General features: G+C 35.0%; 1 protein-coding gene across 2 annotated transcripts in view; it reads right to left on the reverse strand.

The window, feature by feature from the left end:
- The window catches only part of LRP12 (LDL receptor related protein 12), a 54,113-nt gene that overhangs the window by 11,949 nt on the left and 27,335 nt on the right, over positions 1-14,829 (reverse strand). Inside the window, exons 2-4 of one of the 2 annotated variants that reach the window (XM_049817961.1) lie at positions 12,076-12,132; positions 4,797-4,932; positions 3,093-3,295 (exon numbers count right to left, since the gene is read on the reverse strand). In XM_049817961.1, coding sequence (XP_049673918.1) covers positions 3,093-3,295; positions 4,797-4,932; positions 12,076-12,132 — 396 coding nt within the window. The remainder of the gene's footprint in view (positions 1-3,092; positions 3,296-4,796; positions 4,933-12,075; positions 12,133-14,829) is intronic. The other variant, XM_049817972.1, reaches the window with a different exon arrangement.

A 14,829-nucleotide genomic window follows, 5' to 3' on the forward strand; every position in this document is an offset into this window, starting at 1 on the left:
TATCTATATTGATATAAAATACACTCTCTCACACACATCATTCATAATATTAGTATGGCAAATACTTAGAACATTGGCCTTGAATTTGAAACTTGTAAAACGGAACTACTAGACTTGTCCTGCCTAAATTGAATGACTATGCTCCACAGGTGGAAGGCAATACAGTAGAATATGCATAAGAAGAGTCATTGAACTTGTTCAAGTCAATGCTTCTACCTTGCAGAGCCTGGAAGAGGTTGAGTAGAAAGCTATAAAATAGACCTGTAAATACTAATGGCAATATTGTAGTAACAAAACAGGATACGACTTCAACATAAGCTCTTCCTTCTGCAGTCTTTTAAACATCCCAGAAAAGACCTGCCCACTTATCCCGATTTAGCATTTTTAATCACTGATCCTGAAGTCATTACATCAGGAAAGTTTACATATGAATAAAAAATTAGAGTCTTAAAATAATGAGATGTACAAAAAATATCTTTGGAAGCTGTACTACAAAAGACTTCAAGATAGTACAAGATAATTAGCAGAACCCATGTGCAGTTGTAAGCAAAGGACTAATACAATTCCTCCATGCATTTAGAGTGAACCTATACCTCTATACTTTCATTAAATCTATTTTCCACTCTACATCACCATTAGTAAACTCTGTCCCACTCTGATACCCATAATTAAAAATGCTGATAAATTAAAAGTGGTGAGAGGAAGACAGAGGGAAGAAAGACAAGTGACACAAATTTACCTTCAAGTACCCTTCCTAACTCTAATGCTTTTTTTGTTGTTATTGTTTTGTTTGTTTAAAATGAAATATGAATATTTATCTGGAAGATATTATTTACTTTAAACAAGAACTAATTCAAACAATTTACATGGCCTATCTTCCATATCAGATTTTAAACATGGAGCTCCCTAATGGTCCCTTTTGTGCTTGTAATCTATATTGTTTTTATCATTCCAGCACAAGTAGGTCTAACTTGCACCCATGTAACTGAAGTATTACTATTTTTCCCCTTCTTCTGAAATCACATGCCACCTTTGAGAGTAGCCTTAACAACACTGAATTAAATAGTCTGTTGAGACATTAAACTGAGCACTACTGCATGATGCTAATGAGAAGAAAAACATAATGGCACAGTTGAACGTATAACAAAAATGTAGTTAGTATTTCAGAAGTCTCCTTCTCACACTCAAAAGTGAAAATGATCAGATGATTATTAAAGCAGGTTTTCAACTCTTCTGCTATACACAGGCCAGTTTACAACATTAGAAGACTACTCTGATCACTGAAACACTACGTTTCCACCTCAATTGTGAAATACTTCCTAAGTATCATATCAAACGCAGGGACCAAGCTCAAACCAAAGTTTCAGTACAGTTCCAACCAACCAGCCCCTCCCCCCCCCAACAAAATTTTTTTTTTTTTTTTTTTACAGACATTTAAAAACATAGGATTAAAGTCTTAAGTGCTCTAAACTGAGTACTACTGCATGGCACTAACAAGAAGAAATCAAGTAACAGAAAAAACTGCTTATTGTTGAAAACATTACAGTTTCTTCCAAGAGGGGTTACATCATGAAATTGTTTCAAGATTGGAGGAAAAGAGAAGAAAGGATTTTTCAGAAAAACTCTACTGAGCTTGTGGCTTGCGTCCCCCGCTCATTCCACACCCCTATCCAAAATGTCCTTCCTTCTCAAAGCCCCTCAGGCAGGAATGCGGCCTTCCCTCTGCGCCTATGAAGAGAGGGAGATAAACAGGGCAGAAGACCATGCCTCACACCGGGTAACAGTGTGTGTGTGGGCGGCTCACAGAAACAGTAGTAGAGCATGACTGATTAGACAGTGGCTCCCATCCCCATCATCATCTTTGGTGAGATGGTAAGCAAAGCACAGGTAGAACATTGCCTTGAAAGCCGAGCCAGCATCAAATGCAAGGCTACATTACTTCTCCCAAGACTTGCTAAGCTGCAAGGAGCTGAACCGTAGAGGGAACTTTTTTGCAAGCTTGACAACAGGCAATAGAGAGGGATAAGCCCGCCTGGAAACTTCAGGTTTGTGAAAGATGCTGACAGGGTGGAGAAAGTAATTAAAGTATAGAATACAGACCAGGAACAAATATGGCTTAGGCTAGAGGAGATCAGGACTCATTTTACTGAATTTTGGTGGAACAGTTTTGAAGATGGGTGGCAGTGGATAGGTGTAAGAATATGAGTTGTTTTATGGAGAGGAGTTAAAAGTTGGCGCACAGAGATGTTGAGCAGGCCAGACAGTGGATATAGGCATGTATTGGGAGCAAGAGAACGTGAAACCGTTATGAAAACAAAGAAGAATATAATCCAGTATTTAGGATGTTCAGGACATAGAACACCAAAATCATGCTATTGCATAAAACTGTAATACCCCTTAAGGCCAAAAAGAAGTTTGGAACTAGTCTTTACCCATGACTGGCTTCCTCCTCTCTCTTGGCAACAGCTACTAGAGCAAGAATTGCCCACAAAACAGTCTCAAACTATTACTACTAGTAACTAGCTTATATCGCATACTTTAATTATCCAAGAAAAATTCTGCATGTACAGAACCATGTCTGTACTTGGCTAGATAATCCATCATATTAATATGTGGGGTTTTTTAAATTTTATTTTTTAAAGATAGTATACCTTCTGGAGATGGGAAAAAATGATGCAATTTCTATGAGAAATGTAGAAGAAATCCTGCCATTTCTTCCCTCTCCTGCCATATTTACGGTACTCAGAAGTCTACCCAACTATTTTAACAAACTAATTTTAGTATTATGAAAATATTTCAAATCTTAAACTGTTAAAAAACCCTTCCAGTTGCCTAGTATTAATAGTGATTTTTTTTTCCTCTCCAAATCATTCACTCTGCTTATTACTGTAGTCATTGATTCCCACTTTGAATATTCAAGTTGTGCATGGGATCAAAATACTTTACACAATGTATATTTTCCCTGATTTCAATAAGCCTTGAAGTGACTACAGGAAATACATATACTGTACCCTGCTACAAGGAAGTAGTTCTCGAAACAGGAAACAAAAAATGAAACCAAAAAACTGTACTAGGTATCATTTGAAACATACCAGCAAAGTAGGCTAATCTGAAGCCTTTTCTGGAGATGCTATCATCTGAATGAAATCTGATCCAAACATGATCCTGTGAAGAGATGTATGGTGAAGGAATGGAGGAGCCGCAAGCTCTATACCCTTCGATGTTCTTGTAGCTTCCAATTGTTAACCAATCTGAGCTGCATCGTCGTGATCCCTGAACATCAAAATCTTGAAAGCTGAAAGGAAAGAGGGAAAAAAAAAAAGTCAAAATTGCTACTGAACTAACTGGATATTACACAACCAAGCTGATAAATTACTACACATAAGAATGGAAATTAGCTGTAAGTTCTTTTTTGGTCTGAAATAAAAAAAAGCAGCTTCTATACCCATGTAAAAATAGGATTTAACCTTGTGGTGATGATGCTTTTACATTATGAGGACAGCAAGAATCCATTCAGTCAACCAAAATATTGCACCCACTACTTAAAGCAGCTCAATTTTGCTCCAAAAAACACATTAAGCAAGCTTCATCTAAAAACAAACAAATTCTGTTCATGAAATTGTCTTTATGAGTCTCATTTAATGACTTTCATATACTACTAAGTGGTTTTATTTAACCCAAATTTCATCAGAACGTTAGCTAATGCTACACCTAGCCAATGATATGACTTGACATTATAAATACAGCTAAATTGTTCAAAACTATGATTTCAGATAAGATCTTCTCCCAGTTGCACTACTGGGTTACCCAACAGGTATGTCATGGTATGGCTACAACTATACTAAGACAGGCTGTCATGGTAATGAAGTGTGAATGGGATACAGTCTGGGCAAAACAGGTCTGTACAGACAGCAGAGCAGTAAACCAGAAATGAAATGTGAAATGTATGAGTGGAAAAAAACAATGTGAGAGGAACAAAAGTTTTATTAAAAATAAGCCAGTATGAAAAAGTTTAGAAAGCATACTAGTAGATGAACAGTTCTACCTACTTTACATTGCATTTATGCCAGTTTAATATTTAGTAGAAAGATTGTTTAAATTAAAAAGTAGTACTTTAAATAAGTAACTGATGTCAAAGCAAATACCTCATAATGAAGAGCTGCTTCTTAGGTCAGCAAGTCTGTACTGGAAACTGAAGTAAATCTTCAGCTAATGTAGTTTCATGATCAGCCTATGAAGCAGTACTAATTTGTATCTTGATGGTAAACACAAGCCTAGATTTCCCTTATGGTAGTAATGGGGAATGAACTGATGACATCTTAAACCTATGATAAAACTTTTTTATATTACTTCTTCAGAGAAGTTACAAGATTCATGTAACTGTGAGGAGCTCCCTGCATCAAAACTCAGCATTTCCAAAACTGCGATCGTATCTACTAATTTACTACTTGCACCCTGTCATTTTTAAGCACACCATGAAACTTCACGGCAATGAAGCATTACAGAATTTCCCCTACACATTTTTAAATGCAAAATTCCTGTATTTCAGAGACATTAAAAAGAAATCAAATGAATAAGCACGTAGAAGTTTTTCTAGTCACCAGTCCTCCAGTTGAAAACAAATGCTATGTGGCTGTGTGAGAGCAAATCAGATGAACGGAAAGGCAGAAAACACACAAAACAGAAATCCTACATTTACAGGAAGGAAGAAGAAATCGGTACATACACAACTGGCAGTTAAAAAAGTCTAGGCACTACTTCTTCAATCCATGTGGTTAATACAGGAGCACTGTTACCTTATAGTAATGATCTCCCCTGGGTTTGCATGGATGTACCAGCTACAGTTGATGCGGGCAGGATACTCAGAGGGCCACCCTGGACTTGTGATTGTCCCACTTGGTGATCGAATTTGTTCTGGAATATCTCCACAAGCTAAAAAAATACATATATATTGAAAGCAATTTGATTAATTCCATTTTTTTTAAAAAGCCAGTAGGACAAAAAAAATAATCAGCACTAATCAGGGAAAATATCACACTGAATTAGATGATGTGGCAATAAAAACATGTCTAAAGGAGTTCATAATGGAACATGTCAGCCAAAAGATATTCTCCAATGTTGCCAGTGCAGACTTTTATACTAATGTCAATTATTACTATAGATTAAAAAAGATTATTCTATACAGACTTTGACAACTTTATTACTGAAGTGAAAAATTTCATATTTCCTATTTTTATTCTTAGCCTTCACAAAGATTCAGTTCAATTTAACCATGCATTTACACCTCATACTGACAAACGCATTAGAAGGTGAAAAATAAGTTAAAGCTAAATAATCGAGTAGCTGAAATTTCCTGTCTCAGGAAGACCCAGTGCCTGGCCATCACTTAAATACCCCCTTCCAGCCCTTGGCATGGAAATGATCCTCAAACACACGATTCCAAATGCTTGGAAGGCAAAGAACACTTACTGCAGCACACTTCATTTATAGATATTAAAAGTTAGGTTCACAAGACATTATTCTTAAGAAGGACTTGCATAACTATATTTCTGATAATGGACTAGAAAGCTTGTATTTATAGGATTAATTCTATGCAGCTGAAGTAACTCAGCCATTTGTATTCTTGCTCTATTATAGGTGTAGCTTTCTGCATTGGCCTTAACTCAGCTCTTTGTTCCTTTCACTGAAGTGTTCCCAGCTCTGCTGATTTTATTTCAAGTAATGTACTTACTAGTTTTGTGGTTTTGTTTTGCTGGGGTTTTTTTCCCCCCCTTAGCAGCCTTATATCCAACACCTGTCATATAGCATATTCACAACCATCACATAAATAGGAAGGCCAGGCTCACTACAGAGCTTGAAATTATGAGGAAGTTTCAGAGGTCAGAAAACACATTAAAAGTAATTGCCCTCTATGCTCTTATTTTACAATTTCCTCACTGCTAGTCCAAAACTTGCAAGCTCTCAAAGTTTACTGGTAGCACAATCAGTTATGCCCAGTGGTTCAAACACAAGAACTATTACAAATGAGGCAGCGTTTTCATTATTGTCTGATGATCAAAAGCTGTTAGAATTTTTTAAATTTTGAATATGTATTTGATTAAAATAACAAATCAGAACTGATGCAGTGAACAAACACGATGAAGAATGAACTGCATTTGTAACAGTGCAAGAGTTGTAATCATGTAATTTGACAACAGATTATTATTTTTTTCTATTTTTATCCACAATTAAGCTTTTAAGATAATTTTTCAAGATTACAGGGACCTGAGACTACTGTCCAGCTCTAACACAGTAAAAAGCTATATTCTTAAATTATTATTACTTAAAAATATTCTATATGGAATAACATACATTTCTAAAGATAGGTTTAAAAGGATTAAGAGACAAAAATGCTGGCATATGCCTGAATTTTCTGTATTAGCTTAAATACAGAAATCTAGAAATAAAACTCAGTAAATTTACTGTTTTCAAGTACAGCTGTAAGAAAACACTGCTTTAATAGTTTTTCACGTTTCTTATTAGAGCTTCATTCATGCTGGACAGTTAAGTATTAACATAATTTAGCTATAGAACACAGGACCTCTCCTAATATCTAGGGATGAAAAAGTCTCAAAATAAGGAAAGATATTATTTTATTTGAATATTCAATCAACTATTCACTGGAAACCTTGTTTTAATTTTGAGTAAACCCTATAGGTGGTGCTCTAATACCATGATATTTTGGAACAGTGCTTCTGTGTGAATGATCTGGATATACTTTACCTCTGTTCAGACAAGAAATGGAAGGACTGGAGAGAAAAACTGGTTATTCACAATTAAATGTTGAAGTAAAATAGCAGTTTTAACAGGTTCAAAACAAAAACGTGCAAAAAAAGTAGAATGTGTAAAACATTTTGTACCAAGCTGGCAGATGTTGGCAAGCAATTCCATGCACTACTTGGTTACTACTGAAACAGTACTCAGCTTAAAATAAATTGCCTTCAGGTGAAATTTATGCTATTACAACATTCACCTGGTTTTAGATATTTACAAACTGACAGAGGACCTGTAAGGAAGCTTTTAAAATTTGCCTGACAAAGAAAAACCTTACACTACAAAATAAAAATAATCCATTCAACACATGTTCATTCCATTTTACAAAGCTCACCTCCAAAAACTTAAGCATGCTAGAAATACATGTACACCACGTGTCTATTAAATAGAAACCTCCAAACATTGCTAGCAACTGTAAATTACTATGCAATTAGCTCTGCAAATTCCTATGCTAGCACAGCGCATCATGACAACTATAACCTACTCAATCCAATCCCTGCAGTAGTACAAGCAGTAACTTTTACTTGTTACATGAGGTTGAATGGAAGAAATTCCACATGGAAAGCCTGTATAACAAAGGTAGTATTTTCAGAGCACGATGAAAACTTCCAGTTTTACTCAAATTCAGTTTTTTTAGCCTTTGTTTGCAATACCAGCCATATCCCTATATTTTCTATAATTTTTTTTACTTAAGATGGCCTTTTCTCTGTTTCCACCAAAGCTAACACTAAAAAGCTGGGGGCAAAATATGACCATTTCCAGCACCATCTAATATGGGAAGAGAGAAGACAACTAAGGAGGGCATGAGGAAGCAACAATGATCACAGGCACTAAAATACAGGGTGGAGCGAACAATATGGTACTTCTGCTGTAGAAGAGAGAAAAAACAAACGGAAGAAAGTGTGCATATGACAAAATGGTAGTTCAAAAAACAAAACAGAATGGACTTGAAAAGGGAATTACAGCTTCCCTAACTTCAGGTTAGCTAGATAAACTGAATGTACTTGTGTACTTGGTATACATCCATGAACTGAAATCTTACTTACAACTTGGGAGATAACAGAAATCTCCCATTTGCTTAAAAAGAGTGTAAAGGTCAGGATCAACTGTGTAAGAAGCTGCACTTCAGAAGTGCTGTCATTTTCAGAGAAAATAATTTCTCAGAAAGATTTTTAAAATCAAGGATAACTTTTTGAAACAGAACAGTTTTTAAAGGAGTCTACTTTTTAAAGATAATAGCAAGCCCATCAAAATCAATTCCTGACTCTCTGCTTAACTAGGATGTTTCTTCTAAAGCTTTTGGGAATATAATGTAACATACATTTTATTCATGTGTTTGTAAACATGGTCAAGAAGGACATGGGAATCAAAAAACCAATTCGACTGTAGTGCGTAAAATAGAAATCTATCAATAGAAGCAAACATCTTTACACTAAGTTGTGGAGAATTTACACTTCTAATTTCAATTGCTAGTGGCCCTGCAGGCATTTGTCATATAGGTCAGTTATGGCTATAGGAACTTAAAATTACAGGAAAACTGACTAAGTTTGGAATAATTTATTAGGAGTATTAAAAATACATAAGAAAATTGCAGAATGAAAATCAGGAGTCAGAAAAAGAGGAGGTGAGTGCAACCGAGGCAGAAGCACAAAACAAACTGACAAGGCTGCATCATAAAGAAGCAAAGACACACAGTGATGCATGTCCAAGATGTTTTCAAATCTCATGCTGGTGGCTCTAAGATTTCTGGGTGGAACAAATCCCTCCTGCACAACCATTTCTACATGGGTGTTGTCTCTGCCTACATTCCTCTCAATTCCCCTATATCCTCTGGTACAGTTCTGCTCATCCATCTCCTACGTGCTTAAAACTCTTTCCTTTGTAAGCCTTTATTTCATTAACAATCAATATGCAAATCTGTTACTTTGCTATAATATAACTCTGTTCAGTAGACTGCAATACTATAATTAGGACTGAAGATGTTTCACAGACTAAAGTGCAAATTAATGGTCAAAAAAACCTGCTGAGAGAATAAGCTGTGCACATGGTTTTCTGGTGTATATGGATTTTCTTGTGGACTTTTTAAAAACATGTACAACAGTTTTCCTTATTTCCTTCTTCCTGAAATTTGTTCACCACCCCACATTACAGAACATGGCCGTGAACTACCTATGGGATGTTGACTGGTAAACAGAAGAGAGCCAATGAAAACTTTACAGTACCAAATTCAACTTGCAAGTTATAACAACAAAATAATTAAGAAACCTATGCAAAAATTCTATAGCAAGATCTAGAGAAGTAAAGTACCTGTAGTAACAGTGAACAACATGTCAAAGAAAAAAGTCACTTCAGAAAAGCAGGGAAAGGGAGATTAGGGATTTATCTTCACAGTAATGCCAGGAGATTAGTTGAAAAGATAAAAGAATTAGCTTTCAATGTGAACCACAAGATGATAAGGTACGCATTATATTGGACACGGTAAGGACATGAATGCAGCTGGATAAATGATCTGAAGGTGTTTAAAACAGCTTAGAATAAAAAGAGAATAATGTTGTGATAAAGTCTAAACCATGAATAGGGAGGATAATTATTGCATTTGTAACTCTCAGGAGCCACTGAAAGTCTTATTTGGAGAACTACAGGGGAGGAAGGCACAGGAATCTTTGCCTTCAGGTCAAGCTGAAAAGCTTTAATTTAAAATGCCCTTTGCTCTGCAATACAGAGACACACTCAGCAAAAAGGAATCATTATGGTTTTGGTTTTGGGGGGTTTTTTGTTCTTTTGTTTTGTTGTTGTTTTTTTTTAAAGTTGTTGTGAACTAGTGTTTTCACCAGTGTAGAAGTTCTTTAGAACAGGGGGCAGAGGGATTGGTTTTGCAGTTGTGACAATTATGGTGCAACATACCCTAAGGACAAACCTGAAAATACTTCTAAATTTTTCAGATTTTAAAGGCATAAACACTTGTTCTCTAGTGATAGCTTATATGCAAGAGACAACATTCCATTACTGCTGTTGGTAGAAAAAGCATGCTCATATATTAGAGGTGTACCTGTAACTTGGCAGATATAATATACAGCAGAAGCATAAATACTGAAGACCACAGAGGTCTGTGCTATTAAAACATAATTTAGTAAGGTAGGTCATGTAGCCTTACAGCGGCAGCATGACAGGAAATCTACCATCAAGACAATCATTTCATTTTAAATCCCTTCTCAGTAGCAACTGTCCAAGAAATTCGCTTGCTTGATTTCAACACCAAGTTAAAGTTGGATTTAGAAAGATTAAAGGCCAGATGTCTTTGGTTCTATTTTACAGAAACTCTGCTTAAAATTGTTCTGATAAATATAAAGCTATCTAGGTATACTTGATCAAATATATAATCTGCAAGTTCAAAAAGATGTTTGGGAGATCCAGATTGTTTCAAAGGAACTCAAAAGTCATCTAAATTCATCCCCATCTTTTATACTTGGACCATATACCCAAGATGTACATACAAAGAACTATAAGAAAAATGCCACTGCGTCTGTCTACATGCTTTCTTCATGTTTTCATTAACAGACCACCCCCATCCCCACTATCTCAAAATTCTCCAGTGAGGAATTTTCACTTTATATCAGGATAGAAACTTTAAGAGTATGGTATTTATTTTTCCCCAGCTGGGAAGCTGTTTCAGAACACAGGACCACTAGAACTACTTTTTTAAACTTTTTTTTTTGTTTTAATTTATTTTTAAATGGAAGTCCTCACTGGATCTGTCTTCTCAGTAGTTAAAGGTCTGTCTATCAGCTGCTGTTATCTTGCATAGAAAGTACATTGTGTTCTCCTCTTCTTGGCACTGCCTATTCAAGCATGCTGGCCAAAGTACTGAAAGCAGAGTCAAAAATTCCATTCACCTCTTACCCAGCAGATGCTTTTCTGCCTGTATTGCAACCTGTGATATGACTGCTGCAGTAAACAAAGGGGTGAAAGGTTGTTAAAACACATCCTGAAAACTGCATAGCTAGATTTTAGACTGTCTGTTTCTTGTACAATCCAATTCCAGCAACAATGGTTCCCATAGTGGCAAGTACCTGTGTTATTTATTATTTACAGTGTGCCATAAATGTACTATATATGATACTTTGTGCATTACTACTGTTGAAAAGCAACAACATTCTTCATGATACAGCGCAAGAATGGATAGCAAAGATCATAATTAGACTTTTGACAGTTTTTGAGTGGGAAACAACGAAAGGGAAAAAGAAGGTGGTATGGTGTAACAGAGACCATCCACTGACAATACATTTATCCAAAAACTTAACCATGTCCACAAGTAGCAATGTAATGTTTGAAGCGATACTGAAAAGGTAACTACAGTGAGATGTGCAAGCTGTTGTCCAAAAGGACAAGTTTGCATTTTGACTCTTATTTTAGGAGAAGGATGTGAAAATCAGTTTGATTTCCAGGGATTAGTGGCAGCTTCCCTTTTGAAAGAATCAGGCTTGCATTCTTCTACCCACTGAAGAACAGTGTTTATCTCCCCATTTGCACATATTCTGAGTATCTGTATCATAAAACATGACCAGCAGCTTAGCTGACACAGCTTAACATCTGAAGAACAAAGACTATACACTGATATCACCTAATGCCTTAATGGACATACAGTCATATCAGTAACACAGAATAGTTCCAACCATGGCTGCTGCCCAGAAGAGGTGCAAGTACTGTAAGAGAATGTAGCAACCTTTGAGCAACGTGTGCTGCTTTTATACCCTATGTTCTCCCAGCATCTCATCAGTTTCTCAGTTTCATGAGTTCTAAAATTCTTTTTTTCTTGTATTAAGGAAACTGTGCAGTCAAGTGTACAGTAGTTTCAGTTACTGCTTCAATCTAATCAGGTGAAACGCATAACTCCTGGATTTATATTATTTGATAGTAGCAGTGTCCAAAATTACATTTCAATAAATTTCATTTCACAAAAACTTTACTGTGGAAAGAAAATATCAATTCAACTTAAACCAACTTTTCTCTTAGTTCAATGTTTGTATGGAAAAATAATTAAGCAGTCCACTTAGAAAGGCATAATCTGTTCATGAGCATGCAGGTATCAATTTTATCTTATGAGAATTTTTCCATGTTCCAGTTGCTTCATTCCTTATTACATGCTGCAAAAGGCAGTAATAATTTTTATAGCCAAATATCTCTTCATAAGATACCAGGTGGCTTTCAATATTTACTATTTAAGTCATGCATGAAATTTAAACATTACAAAAAATGACTTACCCGTTGACACTCCTGAAATATGCACATTTTCAGAATGTTCTGCAAGAGCACCATTTCCTAAAATTAAACATAATGAATAAGCTAATTTCCAAGATAAAATTTGTAAAAATTCTTCAGATACCCTTTTACAGAACAGAAAGAACAAAACTGAAGTTATTTTAATTAATATTAAACATGAAAGGTCCTACGTTCATTTTATGATAAAACTTAAAAGAAAAACTAGAGAAAAAGTTACTATACAATTAAAAAAAAAAACCCCAAGCATCATTACTGTGCTAGGACAATTAAATATACTAGAAAATTAAGGAAGGAGAGACTGACAGTAAGAAAGTTTTGAGAAACTTCAGGCATTTCAGATGGTAGACTTTGCATGATTTTGCATCAGATGCTCTTTTTCTTTTCAAGAAAGGTTTATTTCAATGCATCCTCCCCATCTTCTCCTGAATCGAGATTTGTAAGTAAATACTATGCAAATACAGACATCCAGGGGAAGACATCCATCTATTTCATGATGAATTGCAGCCTACACCCTTTATCCAGAAAGATGTTTCAGATATAGCCAGGAACTAGCTACCTTCAAGAATAACCCCCCATCAGTGTTCATTAAAACTAAGCATACTTGCAAAGATGAACAAGACCCATGTGGTCATCAAGAGTTAGAGACAAGAAAGTCATTCCTCCAAATCTCATACTACTTTGTACTCCTCCAAAGTAAGAGTAGTCTGCTAAGGCAAATACTTTTGCTGATAGGTGGTAGCCCTGTTACATGATGTAACAGATCAAGTTGTATTTGTGCATATTTCTCCCACTGAACAGCTCTCATTTTCCTCTTCTTTATTCAACATCTTTTCTTTGAACCTTTACAACAAATTTTTAATAAAATCTTCCAGGTGTTTTAGAAGGAGAGAGCTACTTTCATAAATAAGCTCCTTTGAACACAGGCAGTGAATCTAAAATGTAAAATACATCACTAAGCAAATTTTAAAACCACAAGTCTTCATCCCTCAAATTTAAGATTTGCCATGTCACACAGATTTTCATACATGTGAGATCAGTTGTTCTACCAGCGCTGTAATATAAGTGTGATATGTTTGGGTAACAAGAACCTTAAATACTGAAGAAAATATGGAGAAAACTTAAATATGAAGAAAACTCAAATATGAAGAAAACTCAAATTGCTTTTATAACAAGCCTAAAGACTGTTAAACTTGACTTAGAATATATACACCTAAGCAAGCATCTCAACACTCTGCCATTGCAGTGGTTACAAATAAAATGTTTCAGAAATTGCTCCCAGGGTTGACACCAAATGCACAAAGACGTAATTTTTTACTTCCTAAAGACACAATAATTAGAAACCCAATGATCATAATTTGTAGAAAAAAACAGCAAGTCTAATTTTTTTTTAGTTGAATTACTGAGCTCTTAGAAGTGACATGTTTTCCCCTCCATTTTTAATGAACTAATTTTGCTGCGTATATTTACATACCACATTGCTTTGTCTCAATTTAAAAAAAATTTCCACACTGTAACAATTCCCCTCAACATTCAAAAGACAAGAGTATTTTAAAACAAAAACTATTTCAAATACTGTATTAGTGAACAACTATTTTCCAATTAAACTATTTGCAAAAGTAAAATATACCTATCAGTTTTAAAAAGCTATTCTCCAAATAATTTCTCCATTTTGCATATAAATTGACATGCTAAGGAGTGTTTGCTGCTCTGATTTCATGTCTTCAGTAACAGCTCTAAATTTACAAAATAAACACTGTCTTTGCTGTAAAGTGATTTTACTTATAACTGATTCCACAGAAGCACATTCCTGATTGTCTTGTTTTCTATTATTTCCATCAACATAGGGAAAACATTAACACATTTCAAGACCTCTTGTTTTAAGCTAGAAGTAGCTTACTGGTATTTCATCTTTCAAATTACAGTAGGGATTATCTCTGGTTTTGTATTTTCAAAAAGGGGTTATTAGCACATAGAAATGTATCTGTAGTTGTTATGAACACTGAAAACAAACAGCATGGCAAAAAAAAAAAAAAAGGAATTCACAAACATTTTGAAATATGATAAACCCTGAAGTAAAGACATTGAAGGCAGTCAATATCTGGGCACTCCACTGATGCCCCTGGAATCTGGATTACAGACAAACTGCCTATACATAAAGGCCAGGAAAACAAATCCCCCAGAATTTTAATGAAATCAGTTCTGATAAAAATACAATAATAAACGATGAAAATACTGACATAACATTGTAGTGGTGGAAAGAAAAGCAATGTATATATAAAAAATTCACAAAAACTATAAAACAGAAACAACAAGAAGCATACTAAAATGGGAACTCACATCCAAATCCTGTACACATTGACTTAGAATTAGTGGGTTAAATTAAGAAAATTTCAGTCAATATCAAAAAATTGAACACTTTAATATATTCCATCTAAATATGCTTTATGATCTAACAATCTCTTGATGTAAAGTGATGTCAGATTTATTGTCAAACTAACATCAGTGATTAGCCAGAAAAAGCACTGTTTGATGATAAAGCCTCAACTCAGACCCAAGTACTATAGTATCAAAATAAGGTGTTTTTTAAAAAATTATTTCCTTCCCAATAATCTTTCATTACATTAAAGTTGAACCTTAGAAACCTCTCAGATTATTACTTCCTTTTTTATTGGAAACTGTCATTAAAATAGAGTGTGTTCAGATGCCGTTTAAGCATTACTAACTGCTGAAACCTTT

Source organism: Accipiter gentilis, chromosome 2 (assembly GCF_929443795.1).
Source record: "Accipiter gentilis chromosome 2, bAccGen1.1, whole genome shotgun sequence".
NCBI lineage: Eukaryota > Metazoa > Chordata > Aves > Accipitriformes > Accipitridae > Astur > Astur gentilis.